General features: G+C 48.7%; 1 protein-coding gene across 1 annotated transcript; it reads right to left on the minus strand.

The window, feature by feature from the left end:
- Nucleotides 1–4555: 4555 nt before the first annotated feature.
- On the minus strand, nucleotides 4556–13069 carry LOC140389109 (E3 ubiquitin-protein ligase TRIM39-like). Its single transcript, XM_072473266.1, has 6 exons — nucleotides 12668–13069; nucleotides 12201–12296; nucleotides 10655–10888; nucleotides 9817–9839; nucleotides 9614–9732; nucleotides 4556–5542 (listed from the first exon to the last, which is right to left on the minus strand). The coding sequence occupies exons 1-6, from the start codon at nucleotides 13067–13069 to the stop codon at nucleotides 4872–4874; spliced, it is 1545 nt and encodes a 514-aa protein (XP_072329367.1). The 3' UTR covers nucleotides 4556–4871.
- Nucleotides 13070–15409: the final 2340 nt, after the last annotated feature.

Consider the following 15409-nt stretch of genomic DNA (forward strand, 5'->3'; position numbering starts at 1 on the left):
TTTTACTGCATTGAAGGCGCTATATAAATGTAATTTGTGCTGGAAACTGTCCTGAGGGGGGGGGGGGGGGGGGTCTTCAGTCCCAGTCAGAGACCCTGACAGACAGACACACACGCAAATACACACACAGACCCAGACACACATAGACACACACAGACAGGCACACACATATACACACACTCTCAGAGAGACACACACACTCAGATAGACAGACAGACACCCACAGAGACACACTCACACACACAGACACACCCTACCTAGGCAGAGCTTCCATTTACTGGAGAGTGATGAAGGGACAGGCTCTGTCAGTCACTAGATCACATTTACACATCAGGAACTGGGACATCGACTGCACAATAACATCTTTAAATTCCTGTTCACCTCCTGCTCCATCCGCTTGTTAATCTTCTGTTAGTTTGAACAAATCGTGAAGCTGATTCTGCTATTGCCTCACAAGACATGTCACTGAGACAGTGATGCTCATTAAAGGATATTCGACTGGGGTGGCAGCACTCAATGGGAGACAGTGAATCAGCGTCTTGTTGAACTATCTGGACAATATCCCTTTCCATTGAATCCCACTGGGAGTCACTGTGAGTACATCGAGCCCGGATTTAAAATATTGCTTCACCTGAAACAAGGGCCTCGTCTCCATCCCCAAACCCAGTCAGAGTGAGTCCAGCCCTGAGCTGCTGGGCAAGGACACACTCCCTCTATTTGAACCGCGTCCCCTGCCCTGTTCTCAGTGAACGGCAGTGACCTCCTCATTCTAATCACTCTCTGGGTAAAGATGTTTCTCCTGAATTCCCGATTGGATTTCCCAGTGACTCCCATATCTGAGGGGATTCTGATCCCCACACGGTGGGGACTGTCGGTGGCCACGTTTGAGGAATTGTCCGTCGCGCGGGGGGAATGTGTAAAATGGAAACATTTGTACAGATTGTAACATTGTGTGCTGGGGAGAATGTTCCCCAGGTTGCTGATGTTTTTGTATTATTTAATTTATTTGGAATAAAATACATTAAAAAAAACTTTTCCTACTTCATGGATACACAAATCCTTCTGTCTCCCAATATTTATCAGTCTCTCATCTTTTAAAGATATCCTGAGATCCTCATGTCAAAGTGGATAATTTTACAGAACATGTTGGGTATTGAGCCCCTCCAGCCTGTTCCACCATTCAGTCAGCTCATAGCTGATCTGTATCTGAACCACATTTACTCGCCTTGGTTTTATAACCTTTGTGTCAAGAAGCGCTTCCTGAAATCCCCCCTTGATCTCTCTCATCCTGACCCACACTTTCCCCCTGTTGGCTGGAAGGGCTTGACATGGAGCAGCGCCGCCATCTGCTGGCAGTACTGTGAATGACCACTTGCACAGTCAGCTGCCTTTCAGTTGGAGATCATTGAGTGAGGCCATAATAAATATAAGAATAATAATCTTTATTATTGTCACAAGTCGGCTTACATTAACACTGCAATGAAGTTACTGTGAAAAGCCCCTTATCGCCACATTCCGGCGCCTGTTCGGGTACACAGAGGGAGAATTCAGAATATCCAAATTACCTAACAGCACATCTTTCGGGACTTGTGGGAGGAAACCGGAGCAGCCGGAGGACACCCACACCGACACAGGGAGAACCTGTGGATCCACACAGACAGTGGCCCACTAGGGAATCGCTCCAGGGACCCTGGAGCTGTGTAGCAACAGTGCTAACCACTGTGCTACAGTGCTGCCCACTATTCTCTATATGAACCATCTGAACCCCTCGATTAGATTCCAGTCTGTGACTCACTCCCGGGTATCCATTATTCTGTATATAAACCATCTGAACCCCTCAATTAGATTCCAGTCTGTAACTCACTCCCAGATATCCATTATTCTATATATAAACCATCTGAACCCCTCGATTTGATTCCAGTCTGTAACTCACTCCCGGGTATCCATTATTCTATATATAAACCATCTGAACCCCTCGATTTGATTCCAGTCTGTGACTCACTCCCGGGTATCCATTATTCTATATATAAACCATCTGAACCCCTCGATTAGTTTCCAGTCTGTAACTCACTCCCAGGTATCCATTATTCTATATATAAACCATCTGAACCCCCCGATTAGATTCCAGTCTGTAACTCACTCCCAGGTATCCATTATGTTGTATATAAACCATCTGAACCCCTCGATTTGATTCCAGTCTGTAACTCACTCCCGGGTATCCATTATTCCATATATAAACCATCTGAACCCCTCGATTTGATTCCAGTCTGTGACTCACTCCCGGGTATCCATTATTCTATATATAAACCATCTGAACCCCTCGATTAGATTCCAGTCTGTAACTCACTCCCAGGTATCCATTATTCTTTTTATAAACCATCTGAACCCCTCGATTAGATTCCGGTCTGTAACTCACTGCCAGGTATTCATTATTCTATATATAAATCACCTGAACCCCTCGATTAGATTCCAGTCTGTAACTCACTTCCAGATATCCATTATTCGATATATAAACCACCTAAACCCCTCGATTAGATTCCAGTGTGTAACTCACTCCCAGGTATCTATTATTCTATATATAAACCATCTGAATCCCTCAATTAGATTCCAGTCTGTAACTCACTCCCAGGTATCCATTATTCTATATCCAAACCATCTGAACCCCTCGATTAGATTCCAGTCTGTAACTCAGTCCCAGGTATCCATTATTCTATATATAAACCATCTGAACCCCTCGATTAGATTCCAGTCTGTAACTCACTCCCAGGTATCCATTATTCTATCTCTAAACCATCTGAACCCCTCGATTAGATTCCAGTCTGTAACTCACTCCCAGGTATCCATTATTCTATATATAAACCATCTGAACCCCTCGATTAGATTCCAGTCTGTAACTCACTCCCAGGTATCCATTATTCTATATATAAACCATCTGAACCCCTCGATTAGATTACAGTCTGTAACTCACTGTATCCCATCCCACCTTTAACTGTATCAAACTCAGTCTCGCACAAGAGGTCAAATTCACCCCACCCAGCACCTCACTCTCCACCTAATCTCTCCCCCAACTCCTCCTCCCATTTCTCCTGAATCCTCATCACGTGCATTCCCCCTGCTTCCCCAGCCACCCGTATATGTCCCCAATCCTACCCTCCTCCTCCATGTCTGGAAGCAGCAGCCGTTCCAATGGGACATACTTCGGCAGCCTGGGGAACCCTTTACACACCATCCGTGCAAAGTCACTCACTTGTAGATACCTAAAATCACTCCCCCCTCGGGAGCTCTCCCATCTCCCGCAGCTCTTCCAGACTGGCAAACCTCTCCTCCAAATATAAATCCCTGGCCCTCATCAACCCCACCTCTCTCCACCTCCTGTACATGCCATCCGTCTCCCCCGGTTTGAATCCGTGGTTCACACACAACAATGTTAGCACCGACATCCCCTCCGTCCGAAACTGTCTCCTCAGCTGGTTCCACACCCTAACCGTGGACTGTACAACCGGGCTCTCCATATATCTCCTCGGTGACAACGGTAGTGCCACCGTTACCATGGCCCTGAAGCTGGGCCCCCTACAGGACTCCTCCTCCATCCTAACCCATTCCGGTCTCTCTCCCTCCCACTATCACCTCACTTTCTCCACATTCACCACCCAATAAAAGTTAACAAGCAGATACAGTGAACTATTAGGAAGGTAAATGGTATCTTAGCCTTTATTACAACGGGGCTGAAGTATAAGACTGTAAGTCTTGCTGCAATGTAACAGGGATTGAGTGTGGTCACAGCTGGATGACTGTGGACAGTTTTAGTCTCCGTACCTGAGGAAACATGTACTTACCTTAGAGGGAGCAATGAAGGTTCACGGAATTGATTCTTGGGATGAAAGGGTTTTCCAATATGAGGAAGGATTGAGTTGGATGGATCAATATTGTTTGAAGTTTAGAAGAATAACAGGTTTCTTATTGAAACATGTACAATTCTCAGAGATCGTGACAGGGTAGTTGCTGAGACTCGTCCAGAACGAGGGGGTCACAGAATCAGGATAAGGGGTTGTCCATTTAAGACTGAGATGAGGAGAAATTCCTTCCCTCAGAGAGAGTTGTGAATCTTTGGAATTCTCTCTCTCGGTGAGATGTCAGTGAGTATATTCCACACAGAGATCGACATATTCCTGAGTGCAAAGAGAATGAAGGGATAGGATGGGAAAGTGGAGTCGGTGTTGATGATCAGACAGGATCTTACTGAATGGTCACATGTCCTACTCCGGAACCTATTCTGATATTCTCATTCCTGATACCACCACCTGGAGTTTCCCTTCCAGTCACTCACCATCCCGACTGGGAAACACATCGGCCGTTCCTTCACTGTCACTGGGTCAGAATCCTGGAACTCCCTCCCTAACTGCACTGTGGGTGTACCTACACCACCTTCTCAAGGGCAATTAGGGATGGGTAACGAGGGCTCAGCCAGCGACATCCACATCCCAGACAGGAGAGAAAACATTCTTTCTGCTCATTCACTGAATCAGTAATCATCACACCAGGTGTCAGTCCCGTCTTCAAATAAAATATTTATTCAAGGGAGGAAACAAAATAAAGATTCACAATGAATTGTTCGAGAGCTGGGCACAGTTACCACAATTCAGGAGATTTTGCTTCATTCTATACCAGCCCAGTGTTTCTGGGTCCCATTATATTCAGAGAGGGACAGTGGGATGGGTGGAGAATCTGAGTTAAATTTACAGAATAAACAATACAGAAACACACTTACCCCCTGACAGCACACAGCAGAGAATCAGGACAACATGAGCTGTTCAGACAGTGAATCAGGCTTCTCACTAAAACTCCGACCTCCCAAAACGTGTCCCACTGTGTTACCCAGTGAGCAGTGTGAGTGGGTCAGGGTGATTACAAGGGTTAAAGATGGGGTAGAGTTTCTCGGTGAATGTCTCAGTGAAGGTGTACAGGTGAGACATGTCCTCAGCATCGTAAAATGACACCTGTCCTCCCTCATAATCCAGGTAAATTCCCAACTTCCGGGGTTTCACTTTCCGCTGGGTGATGACATCCGGGATTTTCGATGATTTGCAGTCAGGAAGCCGGGTGATGACCCAGAATCCATTCTCAGGTGACTCTGTGATCTCTCCTTTCCTGTTGACAGACTCTCTGCAGACACCCACAATCCAGTAAGGCTTGTGTCCAAGACCCACCTCCCAGTAGTGTCTCCCTGATGTGAAACTCTGGGAGCTCAAAACATACAAGTATTCATTAAATCTTCCCAGATGATCAGGGAGATCTTGCTCCTCATTTCCGAACCTCACACTAGTCAGATCCTGGGAAATGATGAGTCGGTTGTTTGCCGTCTCCGGGTCCAGGGTGAGAGATGCTGGAACTGGAAGAGAACATGATTGGGAAGCTGTTACTGTGAGAAAAACAGGAGTGAATGACGAGACGTGTACAGACGGTGATGGGACATCACCACTTTCCTCAGCCCAGGAACTGTGGAAGCTCAGGGACAGAGGACGGGATTCTCTCAGCCCGGGGCCTGGCCGGACAATCCCCGTGATCGGTGCGAATCGCGCCACGCCCCCCTGACGCCGGCACGCGATTCTCTGCAGAGCGGCGCTGGCGTGGTTGGCTCGGCATCGGTCGCGAGCCGCTCTATGCGGCAGGCCCGCCGATTCTCGGGCCGGGAGGGGCCGAGCGGCCGTCGTGGGAACGCCGAGTCCCACCGGCGCCGCCCACACCGGCTCTCAGCCGGCCGGAACGCAGCGTTGAAGGGCGACGGCCTGCGGGGGAGGGGGCCCAGAGTGTGTGAAGACATTTCTCCCCATTCCTTCAGCTCCATTCACTCAGCACAGATCAGCATCAATTCTCTGATAATAAACATCTCTCTCCAGGACAAGACCTTGGTTAAGACAAGTTGACCCTCATCTGCTTCTGACCCAGGACAGAGGCAGGAGGGAAAAAGGGAGGGAGGAACTTAAAATCAATCATGGTCACCAAAGAGAAAGTATCTGGAAAACTATTGGGATGAAAGGCAACTTGTCCCCTGGACCTGATGTCCTGCAACCCAGGATTTTAAAGCAGTGGTTTTGGAGAAAGTGGATGCATTGGTTGTAATCTTTCCAAATTCCCCCCATTCTGGACAAGTCCCAGCGGTTTGGAAATGTTTCAAAAAAGGAGGGAGACAAAGCAGGAAGATTTGGGCCAAATCTGTTATTTGGAAACTCTCGATGCCATTGTGAAGGAGGGAGTCACAAGACATTTAGAAAATCTTCATACAATCAGGCGGAGTCCACACGGTTTTGTTAAATGAAGATTGTTTTTGAGACATTTATCAGAGCTTTCTGAGTATGGGACCAGCAGGGTAGATAAAGGTGAACCAGTAGATGTTGTGTATTTGGATTTCCAAACAATGTGTCCTCATGTAAAATATTACTGCACAATATAAGAGTTCATGGTGTTGGATAGAGGACTGGCAAACTACCTGGCATAGCCAATATAAATGGTTCATTTTCAGGTTGGCAAACTGTGACTAGTGGAGTGACACACGGATCAGTGATGGGGACACAATTGTTTTTGATCTATATTAGTGATTGGATGAAGAGACCAAATCTGGAGCCAAATTTACTGATGACAGAAAGTTTGGTTGGGAAGTTGTGAGGAGGATACAAAGCATCTGCGGAGGGATATAGACCGGTTAAGTGAGCGGACAAAGATTTAGCAGATGGAGTATAATGTAGGAAAATGTGAGGTGGTCCACCTTGGCAGAAAGAATAGAAAATCAGCAAATGATTTGAAATGAAGATGAAATGAAAATGAAATGAAAATCGCTTATTGTCACAAGTAGGCTTCAAATGAAGTTTCTGTGAAAAGCCCCTAGTCGCCACATTCCTGCGCCTGTTCGGGGAGGCTGTTACGGGAACCGAACCGTGCTGCTGGCCTGCCTTGGTCTGCTTTCAAAGCCAGCGATTTAGCCCTGTGCTAAACAGTCCCTTCAACAGAAAGAGACGGCAGAATGCTGCAGTACAGCGGGATCTGGGGGACCTTGTACATCAATCACTAAAAGTTAGTGTCCAGGTACAGCAAGGAACGAGGAAGGCGAATGGAATGTTGGCCTTTATTGGAAAAGGGATGGAGTGTAGAGTAGGGAAGACGTGCTGCAACTGTACAGGGGATTGGTGAGACTGCAGCTTGAGTACTGTGTTCAGATCTGATCTCCTTACATCAGGAGGGAGAGACTCTCATTGGACACAGTTCAGAGAAGATTCACTGGGCTGATTCCTGGGATGAAGGGATTGCCTTATGTGGAAAGGTTGAACAGGTTGGTCTGTACTCACTGGAGTTTAGAAGAATAAAAGGTTATCTTATTGAAACATAACATTCTGAGGGATTCCTTCGTCAGGGTAGATGCTGGGAGGATGTTTGATCTCTGGGGTAAGCGAGGTGTAGGCGACACAGCATCAAATGAAGGGGCCTCTATTTAAGACAGAGATGTTGCTATTTACAGCACAGAAGGATGCCATTCGGCCCATCATGTCCGTACCAGCTCCCAAAAGAGCGGCCCAGCTAGTCCCATTCTCCAGCCCTGTCTCCGTGGTCCCCTAAATTCGGCACATTCAAATATATATCCAGCTCTCTTTTGAAACCTCCTGTGGAATCCGCCTCCACCACTCTCCCATGTACCACATTCCAATTCCCAACAACTCTCTGAGTAGATCATTATCATAGAATTTACAGAGCAGAAGGAGGCCATTCAGCCCATCGAGTCTGCACCGGTTCTTGGAAAGAGCACCCTACCCAAGGTCAACACCGCCACCCTATCCCCATAACCCAGTAGCCCCACGGGCAATTTTGGACACTAAGGGCAATTTATCATGGCCAATCCACCTAACCCGCACATCTTTGGACTGTGGGAGGAAACCGGAGCACCTGGAGGAAACCCACGCACACACGGGGAGGATGTGCAGACTCCGCACAGACAGTGACCCAAGCCGGAATCGAACCTGGGACCCTGGAGCTGTGAAGCAATTGTGCTATCCACAAGGCTACCGTGCTGCCCCATGAGTAAAGACGTTTCTCCTCACCTCACTCCTAGCTCTCTTGCTGGCCATCTTGAAATTGTGACTCCTAGTCACTGACTTACCAACCAGTGGAAACAGAGTCTCCTTGTCAAAACTGTTGATAATTTTGAACACCTCAATAAGGTCACTTCTTAATCTTCTCTGCTCTGGAGAACAAGCCCAATTTTCCCCAATATTTCCTTGTATCTAAAATTCCTCACTGCTGGTATCATCCTAGTAAATCTCCTTTGCACTCTCTCAAGGGCTTTAACATCTTTCCTTAAATAATGTGCCCAGAACTGAACACAATACTCGACCAATGATTTGTAGTGGTGTAGCATCACATCTTTGCTTTTATACTCTGTGCCTCTATTTATAAACCCAAGGATCCATTTAGCCTTCTTAGCAACTCTTTCAACTTGCCAGGCCCCCTTCAGAGAATTATGCACTTGAATCCTGAGGTCCCTCTGCTCCTGTACTCCCCTCAAAGTTGTACCATTGAGCCTATATTGTCTCCCCATGATTCTTCTACTAAAATGCATTACCTCACATTTCACTGCATTGAAATTCATCTGCCAGGTATCTACCCATTGGCCAACTTGTCAATGTCCCTCTGAAGTCGCCCAGCGTCATCGTCACAATTCGGTATTCTCCCGAGCTTAGTGTCATCTACAAATTTAGAGATTTTACCCTCAACACGCAACTCTAAATCATTTATATCAATCGTAAAAACCAAGTGTCCCAACACTGAGCCCTGGGGAACACCACTTGCAACTTGTCTCCAGTCTGAGAAATGGCCATCTATACCTACCCTCTGTCTCCTATCTTTTAGCCAATTTCCAATCCATGCAGCCCAGGACCCTTCAATCCCAAACATTTTTAATCTGCTAACCAACCTGCCATGTGGCACTGTATCAAATGCTTTCTCAAAGTACAAATATACAACATCCACAGCACTACCCTCATCCACTACCTGTGTCACCTTGTCAAATAACTCAATTACATTTGGCAGACATGGCCTGCCCTTGACAAAGCCATGAGGACTGGCTAATATTAATTAATTTTTCTCGAAGTGCATATTTTTCTCATCTCATATTATCGCCTCTATCAGTTTTCCCACTGCTGATGTCAAACTGACAGGTCTGTACTTTCCTGGGTTAACCTTTGCCCCTTTCTGAAACAACGGCATCACATTTGCAATCCTCCAGGACTATTCCTGTGTTAGATGAGGAATTCCATCTCGGAGAGGGTTATTAGTCTTTGGAATTCTCTACCACAGAGACCAGCAGAGGCTGGGCCATTGATTCATGACCGAGTTCGATAGATTGTTGATCAACAAGGGGGTTAAGGGTCATCTGGGACAGGCAGGAAAGTGGAGTAAAGGCCACAATTCGATCAGACATGATCTTATCAAAAATCAGAGCAGGTTCACTGGGCTGGACCACTCCTGTTCTTATTCCTTCTGATCTTATGATCATTTCATCAGTGTGTCAAACCTCATTAATCACGTGGATAACAGCAGGGAGACGGTAATATACAGAGAATGATACCTGGAGAAATCGCTGCTCTCATTTCCCTCCACACTTTGATGTATTTGACTGGTTCACCAGCGATATCCGCAGGTAACTGAGTGGAGACAGTTCCAGGCTTGTGAAACACCATCTGACTCCTGCAAAAACAGGTCTGGAAATCAGTGTGTGTTAGAGAGACAGCAGTGATCACATCACAAAACTGTTTCTTTAAACCTGCTTACCTCATCAACAGGTCCTGAATATCCTGAGGGGAAAGAAACAGAATAGATATGATCGAGTCAGATTAAAGAGTTCTAGTTGATGTAAATCCCGAGTAGAAATCTACATTTTCACCCCTCTCGCCTCCTCATTATTCTCGATCAGTCTGCAACCTTTGACACGGTCGATCACACCATCCTCCTCCACCGCCTCTCCACTGTTGTCCAGCTGGGTGTTCTGCCCGCACCAGTTCCCACTCTTATCTCTCTAATCGTAGCCCCCATCACCCCTGTGGTTGGTGAACTACATTGGCTCCCGGTTCAACAACGTATTGATGTTGAAAATTCTCATCCTTGTTTTCAAATTCCTCCATGGCCTCACTCCTCCCTATCTCTGTAATCTCCTCCAGCTCCACAACCCTCCGAGACATCCTCTAATTTGTGTCTCTTGTCCATCCCCGATATTAATCCCAACACGATTGCTGGCTTCATTTGAATCCAGCGTTCGCAGGATCAGGAACAGCAAAACCCACAACGCAATAAAGATCTAACAACTCCACTTTAACAATGCATCTTAACCCCGTCCTCAGTAGAACTCCATGGGTAGCAGTGTAAACGTCTCCAGTTCCCAGCCCAGCTCTCTCTGAGTCCAATCATCAATCAGTTCCGTGGTTACACTGAGTATCGGAATCACACTGAGATTATCTCACCTCATTCCCCATTGGACCCTTACTGACAGCAGAAAGAAACAATCACCCAACCAATCAGACTGAGGCCTTACCCAATCCCAGAGGTTAAAGGTCAGAGTGCCCGCCCTCAGTCTCTGGAATGTTTCACTGGACAAGACAAAGAGATTTTGTACCTTGAGGAACTCTGGGGCCTCTTGTACCCCCAGCCTCGATTTTAGATCTCTTATTGCTCCTTCAAGAGAAGACATTTCAGCCATGGTTTTGTTTAAATTCTGCTCCATTTCCTCGAACACTTTATTGCTTTTTCTCTCCAACTCTGCTTTCAGCAGCTCCTCCTTCTCAACCAGGAACTTGTGCATCTTTTCAAATTCACTGTTGATTTCATTTCTCAGTCTGTCAACTTCAGCCTGGAACAGATTGAATACAGAACAGAATAAGCAACGTTTATAATCCCAGTTTCCCGGTCTCTGTCCACTGGGATAGAGGAAAACAATTTGCATCCAGTATGACTAACAAATAATAACAGCTCACTACCGGCTCAATAATTTGATGGAATATTGGGTCTGTGGGAGTGAGTTACAAATAAACATTATAAAGTGATTCCAATGGTTAATCCTAAATAAGAATCATCAAGGTGTGAATTACAGACTGGAATTTAATCGAGGGGTTCAGATGGTTTATATATAGAATAATGGATACCTGGGAGTGAGTTATAGACTGGAATCTAATCGAGGGGTTCAGATGGTTTATATATAGAATAATGGATACCTGGGAGTGAGTTACAGACTGGAATCTAATCGAGGGGTTCAGATGGTTTATATATAGAATAATGGATACCTGGGTGTGAGTTACAGACTGGAATCTAATCGAGGGGTTCAGATGGTTTAGAAAAGAATAATGGATACCTGGGAGTGAATTACAGACTGGAATCTAATCGAGGGGTTCAGATGGTTGCTATATAGAATAATGGATACCTGGGAGTGACTTACGGAATGGAATCTAATCGAGGGGTTCAGATGGTTTATACATAGAATAATGGATACCTGGGAGTGAGTTACAGACTGGAATCTAATCGAGGGGTTCAGATGGTTTATATATAGAATAATGGATACCTGGGAGTGAGTTACCGACTGGAATCTAATCGAGGGGTTCAGATGGTTGATATATAGAATAATGGAAACCTGGGAGTGACTTACGGAATGGAATCTAATCGAGGGGTTCAGATGGTTTATATCTTGATAAAGGATGCCGGGGAGTGAGTTACAGTCTGGAATCTAATCGAGGGGTTCAGTTGGTTTATATATAGAATAATGGATACCTGGGAGTGAGTTACAGACTGGAATCTAATCGAGGGGTTCAGATGGTTTATATATAGAATAATGGATGCCGGGGAGTGAGTTACAGACTGGAATCTAATCAAGGGGTTCAGATGGTTTATATATAGAATAATGGATACCTGGGAGTGAGTTACAGACAAGATTTATTTAATCAATTGATGTGATTGATTAGGAGAGAAAATAAGACATTTTCACATTGTCATAATAATCTGCAATTTGCAGACGCTCCCTTATCTTGCAGTTCGGGGAGCAGCTCGCAGTGTACGTTGGAGCAGCAGCATTTTATTCAGTAAAACTCTCTCTCTGACTGTGTGAGAAGCTCACTCACTCTCAATAACAAACACAGGGAAGTTTACACAAAGCCTAAAGGACACTCTCCTACCTTCATGTGTAAAATCCCATCCTCTCGTTCTCTTTTACTGTGGAGACTGAGGTCCATTTGCTTCTGCAGAGTTTCCAATGATGTTTCTAACTTGTTCTGAGACAGAAAGGACACAAAGGGGTTTGTCAAAGGAAACAATCATTGTCACATTCTGGAGGAGTTTGCTGTTTTACATAGAGTGAGACTAGTGAGGTAGAGAAGGAGATATTCTCAGGATTGACACTCACAAGTAGAAGCTGTGGGTTAATTCTGTTTGTTACAATTATCCTCCTCCAGGTTAATTCCCCTCCTCAATCAATCCTTTCCTCGTTCCAACACTCTCCTCTTTACATTCCTCTCCCCTTCCCTACCCCTTTCTCTCCTGCCCTCTCTTCCCCTTCCCACATTCGACAAACACTCTCTCTCTCTATTACTTACACCCTGTCCCTCTTCCCCATCTACCTGTGTCAGTAGCAGTGATCCAGTACCTTGTATATCTGGGCTGCCTCCTTTATTGGGATCACACTGTGCGTCTTATGAGCTCTGGACATCCCACACACCACACAGATCGCTTTGTGTTCATCTTCACAGAAGAGTTTCAGCTTCTCTTCGTGTTCCTGACAGTAAAACTCCTCCTGTGGCTGTGTCACCTTCACCTTCAGCTCTCTGAACTTCTCCACGATGTTAATCAGGGTCAGAGCAGGCCTGACGTTGCTCTGGGTGAAGACCTGTCGACACTGGGGGCAGGAAACATCGCCCGGGACCTTCTGCCAACTCTGAGAGATGCAGGAGCTGCAGAAATGATGTCCACATTCCAGAGTCACCGGCTGTGTGAATATCTCCAGACAGATGGGACAGGTTAGTTCCTGTGTGAGATCTGGAGACGCCATCCCAGTGCTCAGAGTCTCTCTCTCCTTCCCTGTTCAAGCTCTTTCGCTTTCAATTCCTGTTCAGGGCTGCACTTCCTGGATTTCACTTCAACTGATCAGTGACACATCTCAGTGTCAGGAACTTTGGAATTAAATCAAACTGACCCCTTTATTGTGTCTGAAGCCTTTTTCACTTTTATAAAGTCAGCTTTATAACATTATTTCTCTTCTCTCTCGCTACAAACTCACTCCTTGAAAACTCTCTCCCCCCTTTCCCCACCTCCCTCAACTCCCCCTGTCTGTGGAAGTCAGAAGTGACTTTCTCAGTTAAAATCCAGACCATCCTTACAGCTGTTTCTGTTACTAACCTCCTGCCCCCCCCCCCCCCAACCCACTGACCAAACATCCCCCCTTCACCCCCACATCTTTATCTATTTTATCTCCCCCCACCCTCCCCTCCCCAAGTCCTTTCCAAATCCATCTCATCCCTGAGCCCCTCCTTATTCTCTCTCCACCCTGTGTCCAGCTGACCCTCATTCTTACAAAAAACATCTTTTTGAAAATGTCCACCCCCATCTCCAACCTCCCCCTTGTTCCCCAAATTCCTGGAGAGTCTCTTTCTCTCTCCCAAATCCGGGCCCATCTTTCCCCCCTCAATCCTGCCTGAATCTCTCCGATCAGCTTCTGGACAGGAAGATGGAAAGTTGGTGCCGAGTTTGTGTAACTGGAGTGAAGAGGAACAACGCTGTGTTGGAGCTGCTCATTTCTCAGATGCTGCACATTCTCTGCCTGTGGGGAGAAGCGTCTCGAACAACAGATTCAGTCTCAATGTTGGGGCGTCATTCTCCGACCCCCCAGCGGGTCGGAGAATGGCCGTTGGCCGCCGTGAATCCCACCCCCCGCCGGTTGCCGAAGTCTCCGAAGGGAGAAAAGTCGGCGGGGCGTTAATGTCGCCGCTGCCGCGGAGAATGGCACGGGTCTGCGCAAGGCAGCCGATTTTCGGCCTGCCGATATTCTCCCTTCCGGATGGGCCGAAGTCCCGTCGACGTGATGACCGGTCACGTCGACGTAAATCAAACTTCCTTTTCATCGGCGTAAACCTGTGCTCCAGGTTCACGCCGACCAGCGTGGAGGTGAGTGACGGTGGCTCTGGGCAGGCGATGGCGTGGCCGCAGTCTGAATGCGTGAGGAGAGGTGTGTCTCGGGTTGTGTGTGTGTGTGTGTGCGGAGGGTGGGGGAGGGGGGTGGTTAGAGTGGGCTGGGCTCCAGGAGAGTGCCGGGAGGGGGGGTCAGTGCCGGGGAGGGCCGGGGAGGAGGATGGGGGGTCCGTGCCGGGGAGGAGAATGGGGTGTCCGTGCCAGGGAGGGGGATGGGGGGTCCGTGCCGGGGAGGGGGATGGGGGGTCCGTGCCGTGGAGGGGGATGGGGGGTCCGTGCCGGGGAGGAGGATGGGGTGTCCGTGCCAGGGAGGGGGATGGGGGGTCCGTGCCGGGGAGGGGGATGGGGGGTCCGTGCCGGGTAGGGGGATGGGGGGTCCGTGCCGGGGAGGGGGATGGCGGGGTCCGTGCCGGGGAGGGGGATGGGGGGTCCGTGCCGGGGAGGAGGATGGGGGGTCCGTGCCGGGGAGAAGGATGGGGGTTCCGTGCCGGGGAGGGGGATGGGGGGTCCGTGCCAGGGAGGGGGATGGGGAGTCCGTGCCGGGGAGGGGGATGGGGGCTCCGTGCCGGGGAGGGGGATGGGAGGTCCGTGCCAGGGAGGGGGATGGGGGGTCGGTGCTGGGGAGGGGGATGGGGGGTCCGTGCCGGGGAGGAGGATGGGGGGGTCGGTGCAGGGGAGGGGGATGGGGGGTCCGTGCCGGGGAGGGGGATGGGGGGTCGGTGCTGGGGAGGGGGATGGGGGGTCCGTGCCGGGGAGGGGGATGGGGGGTTCGTGCCGGGGAGGAGGATGGGAGGTCCGTGCCCGGGAGGGGGATGGGGGCTCCGTGCCAGGGAGGGGGATGGGGGGTCGGTGCCGGGGAGGGGGATGGGGGGTCCGTGCCAGGGAGGGGGATGGGGGGTCGGTGCTGGGGAGGGGGATGGGGGGTCCGTGCCGGGGAGGGGGATGGGGGGTCCGTGCTGGGGAGGGGGAAGGGGGGTCCATGCCGGGGAGGAGGATGGGGGGTCCGTGCCGGGGAGGGGGATGGGGGGTCCGTGCCGGGGATGAGGATGGGGGGGTCCGTGCCGGGGAGGGGGAAGGGGGGGGGCAAGTGAGTTGGTCCACCTGGCCAGGTGCCAGCCTCCAACAGTTGGACCCATGCGGTCCATGCCACCTGGCTGGGGGGAAGGAGGGGATATGGGCAATGATGACATGTCGTTGTTCCCCC

This window comes from Scyliorhinus torazame, chromosome 14 (assembly GCF_047496885.1).
Source record: "Scyliorhinus torazame isolate Kashiwa2021f chromosome 14, sScyTor2.1, whole genome shotgun sequence".
NCBI classification, from domain to species: domain Eukaryota; kingdom Metazoa; phylum Chordata; class Chondrichthyes; order Carcharhiniformes; family Scyliorhinidae; genus Scyliorhinus; species Scyliorhinus torazame.

What these genes read in the sequence shown, in the direction of transcription:
- LOC140389109 (XM_072473266.1), bottom strand. Translation starts at nt 13,069, where the DNA reads ATGGCGTCTCCAGATCTCACACAGGAACTAACCTGTCCCATCTGTCTG. An exon ending in ATGGGATTTTACACATGAAG is followed by an intron (nt 10,889 to 12,200) that starts GTAGGAGAGTGT and finishes AATCTGTTCCAG; the next exon opens with GCTGAAGTTGACAGACTGAG. An exon ending in GAGAGCAGCGATTTCTCCAG is followed by an intron (nt 5,543 to 9,613) that starts GTATCATTCTCT and finishes TTGTCCGGCCAG; the next exon opens with GCCCCGGGCTGAGAGAATCC.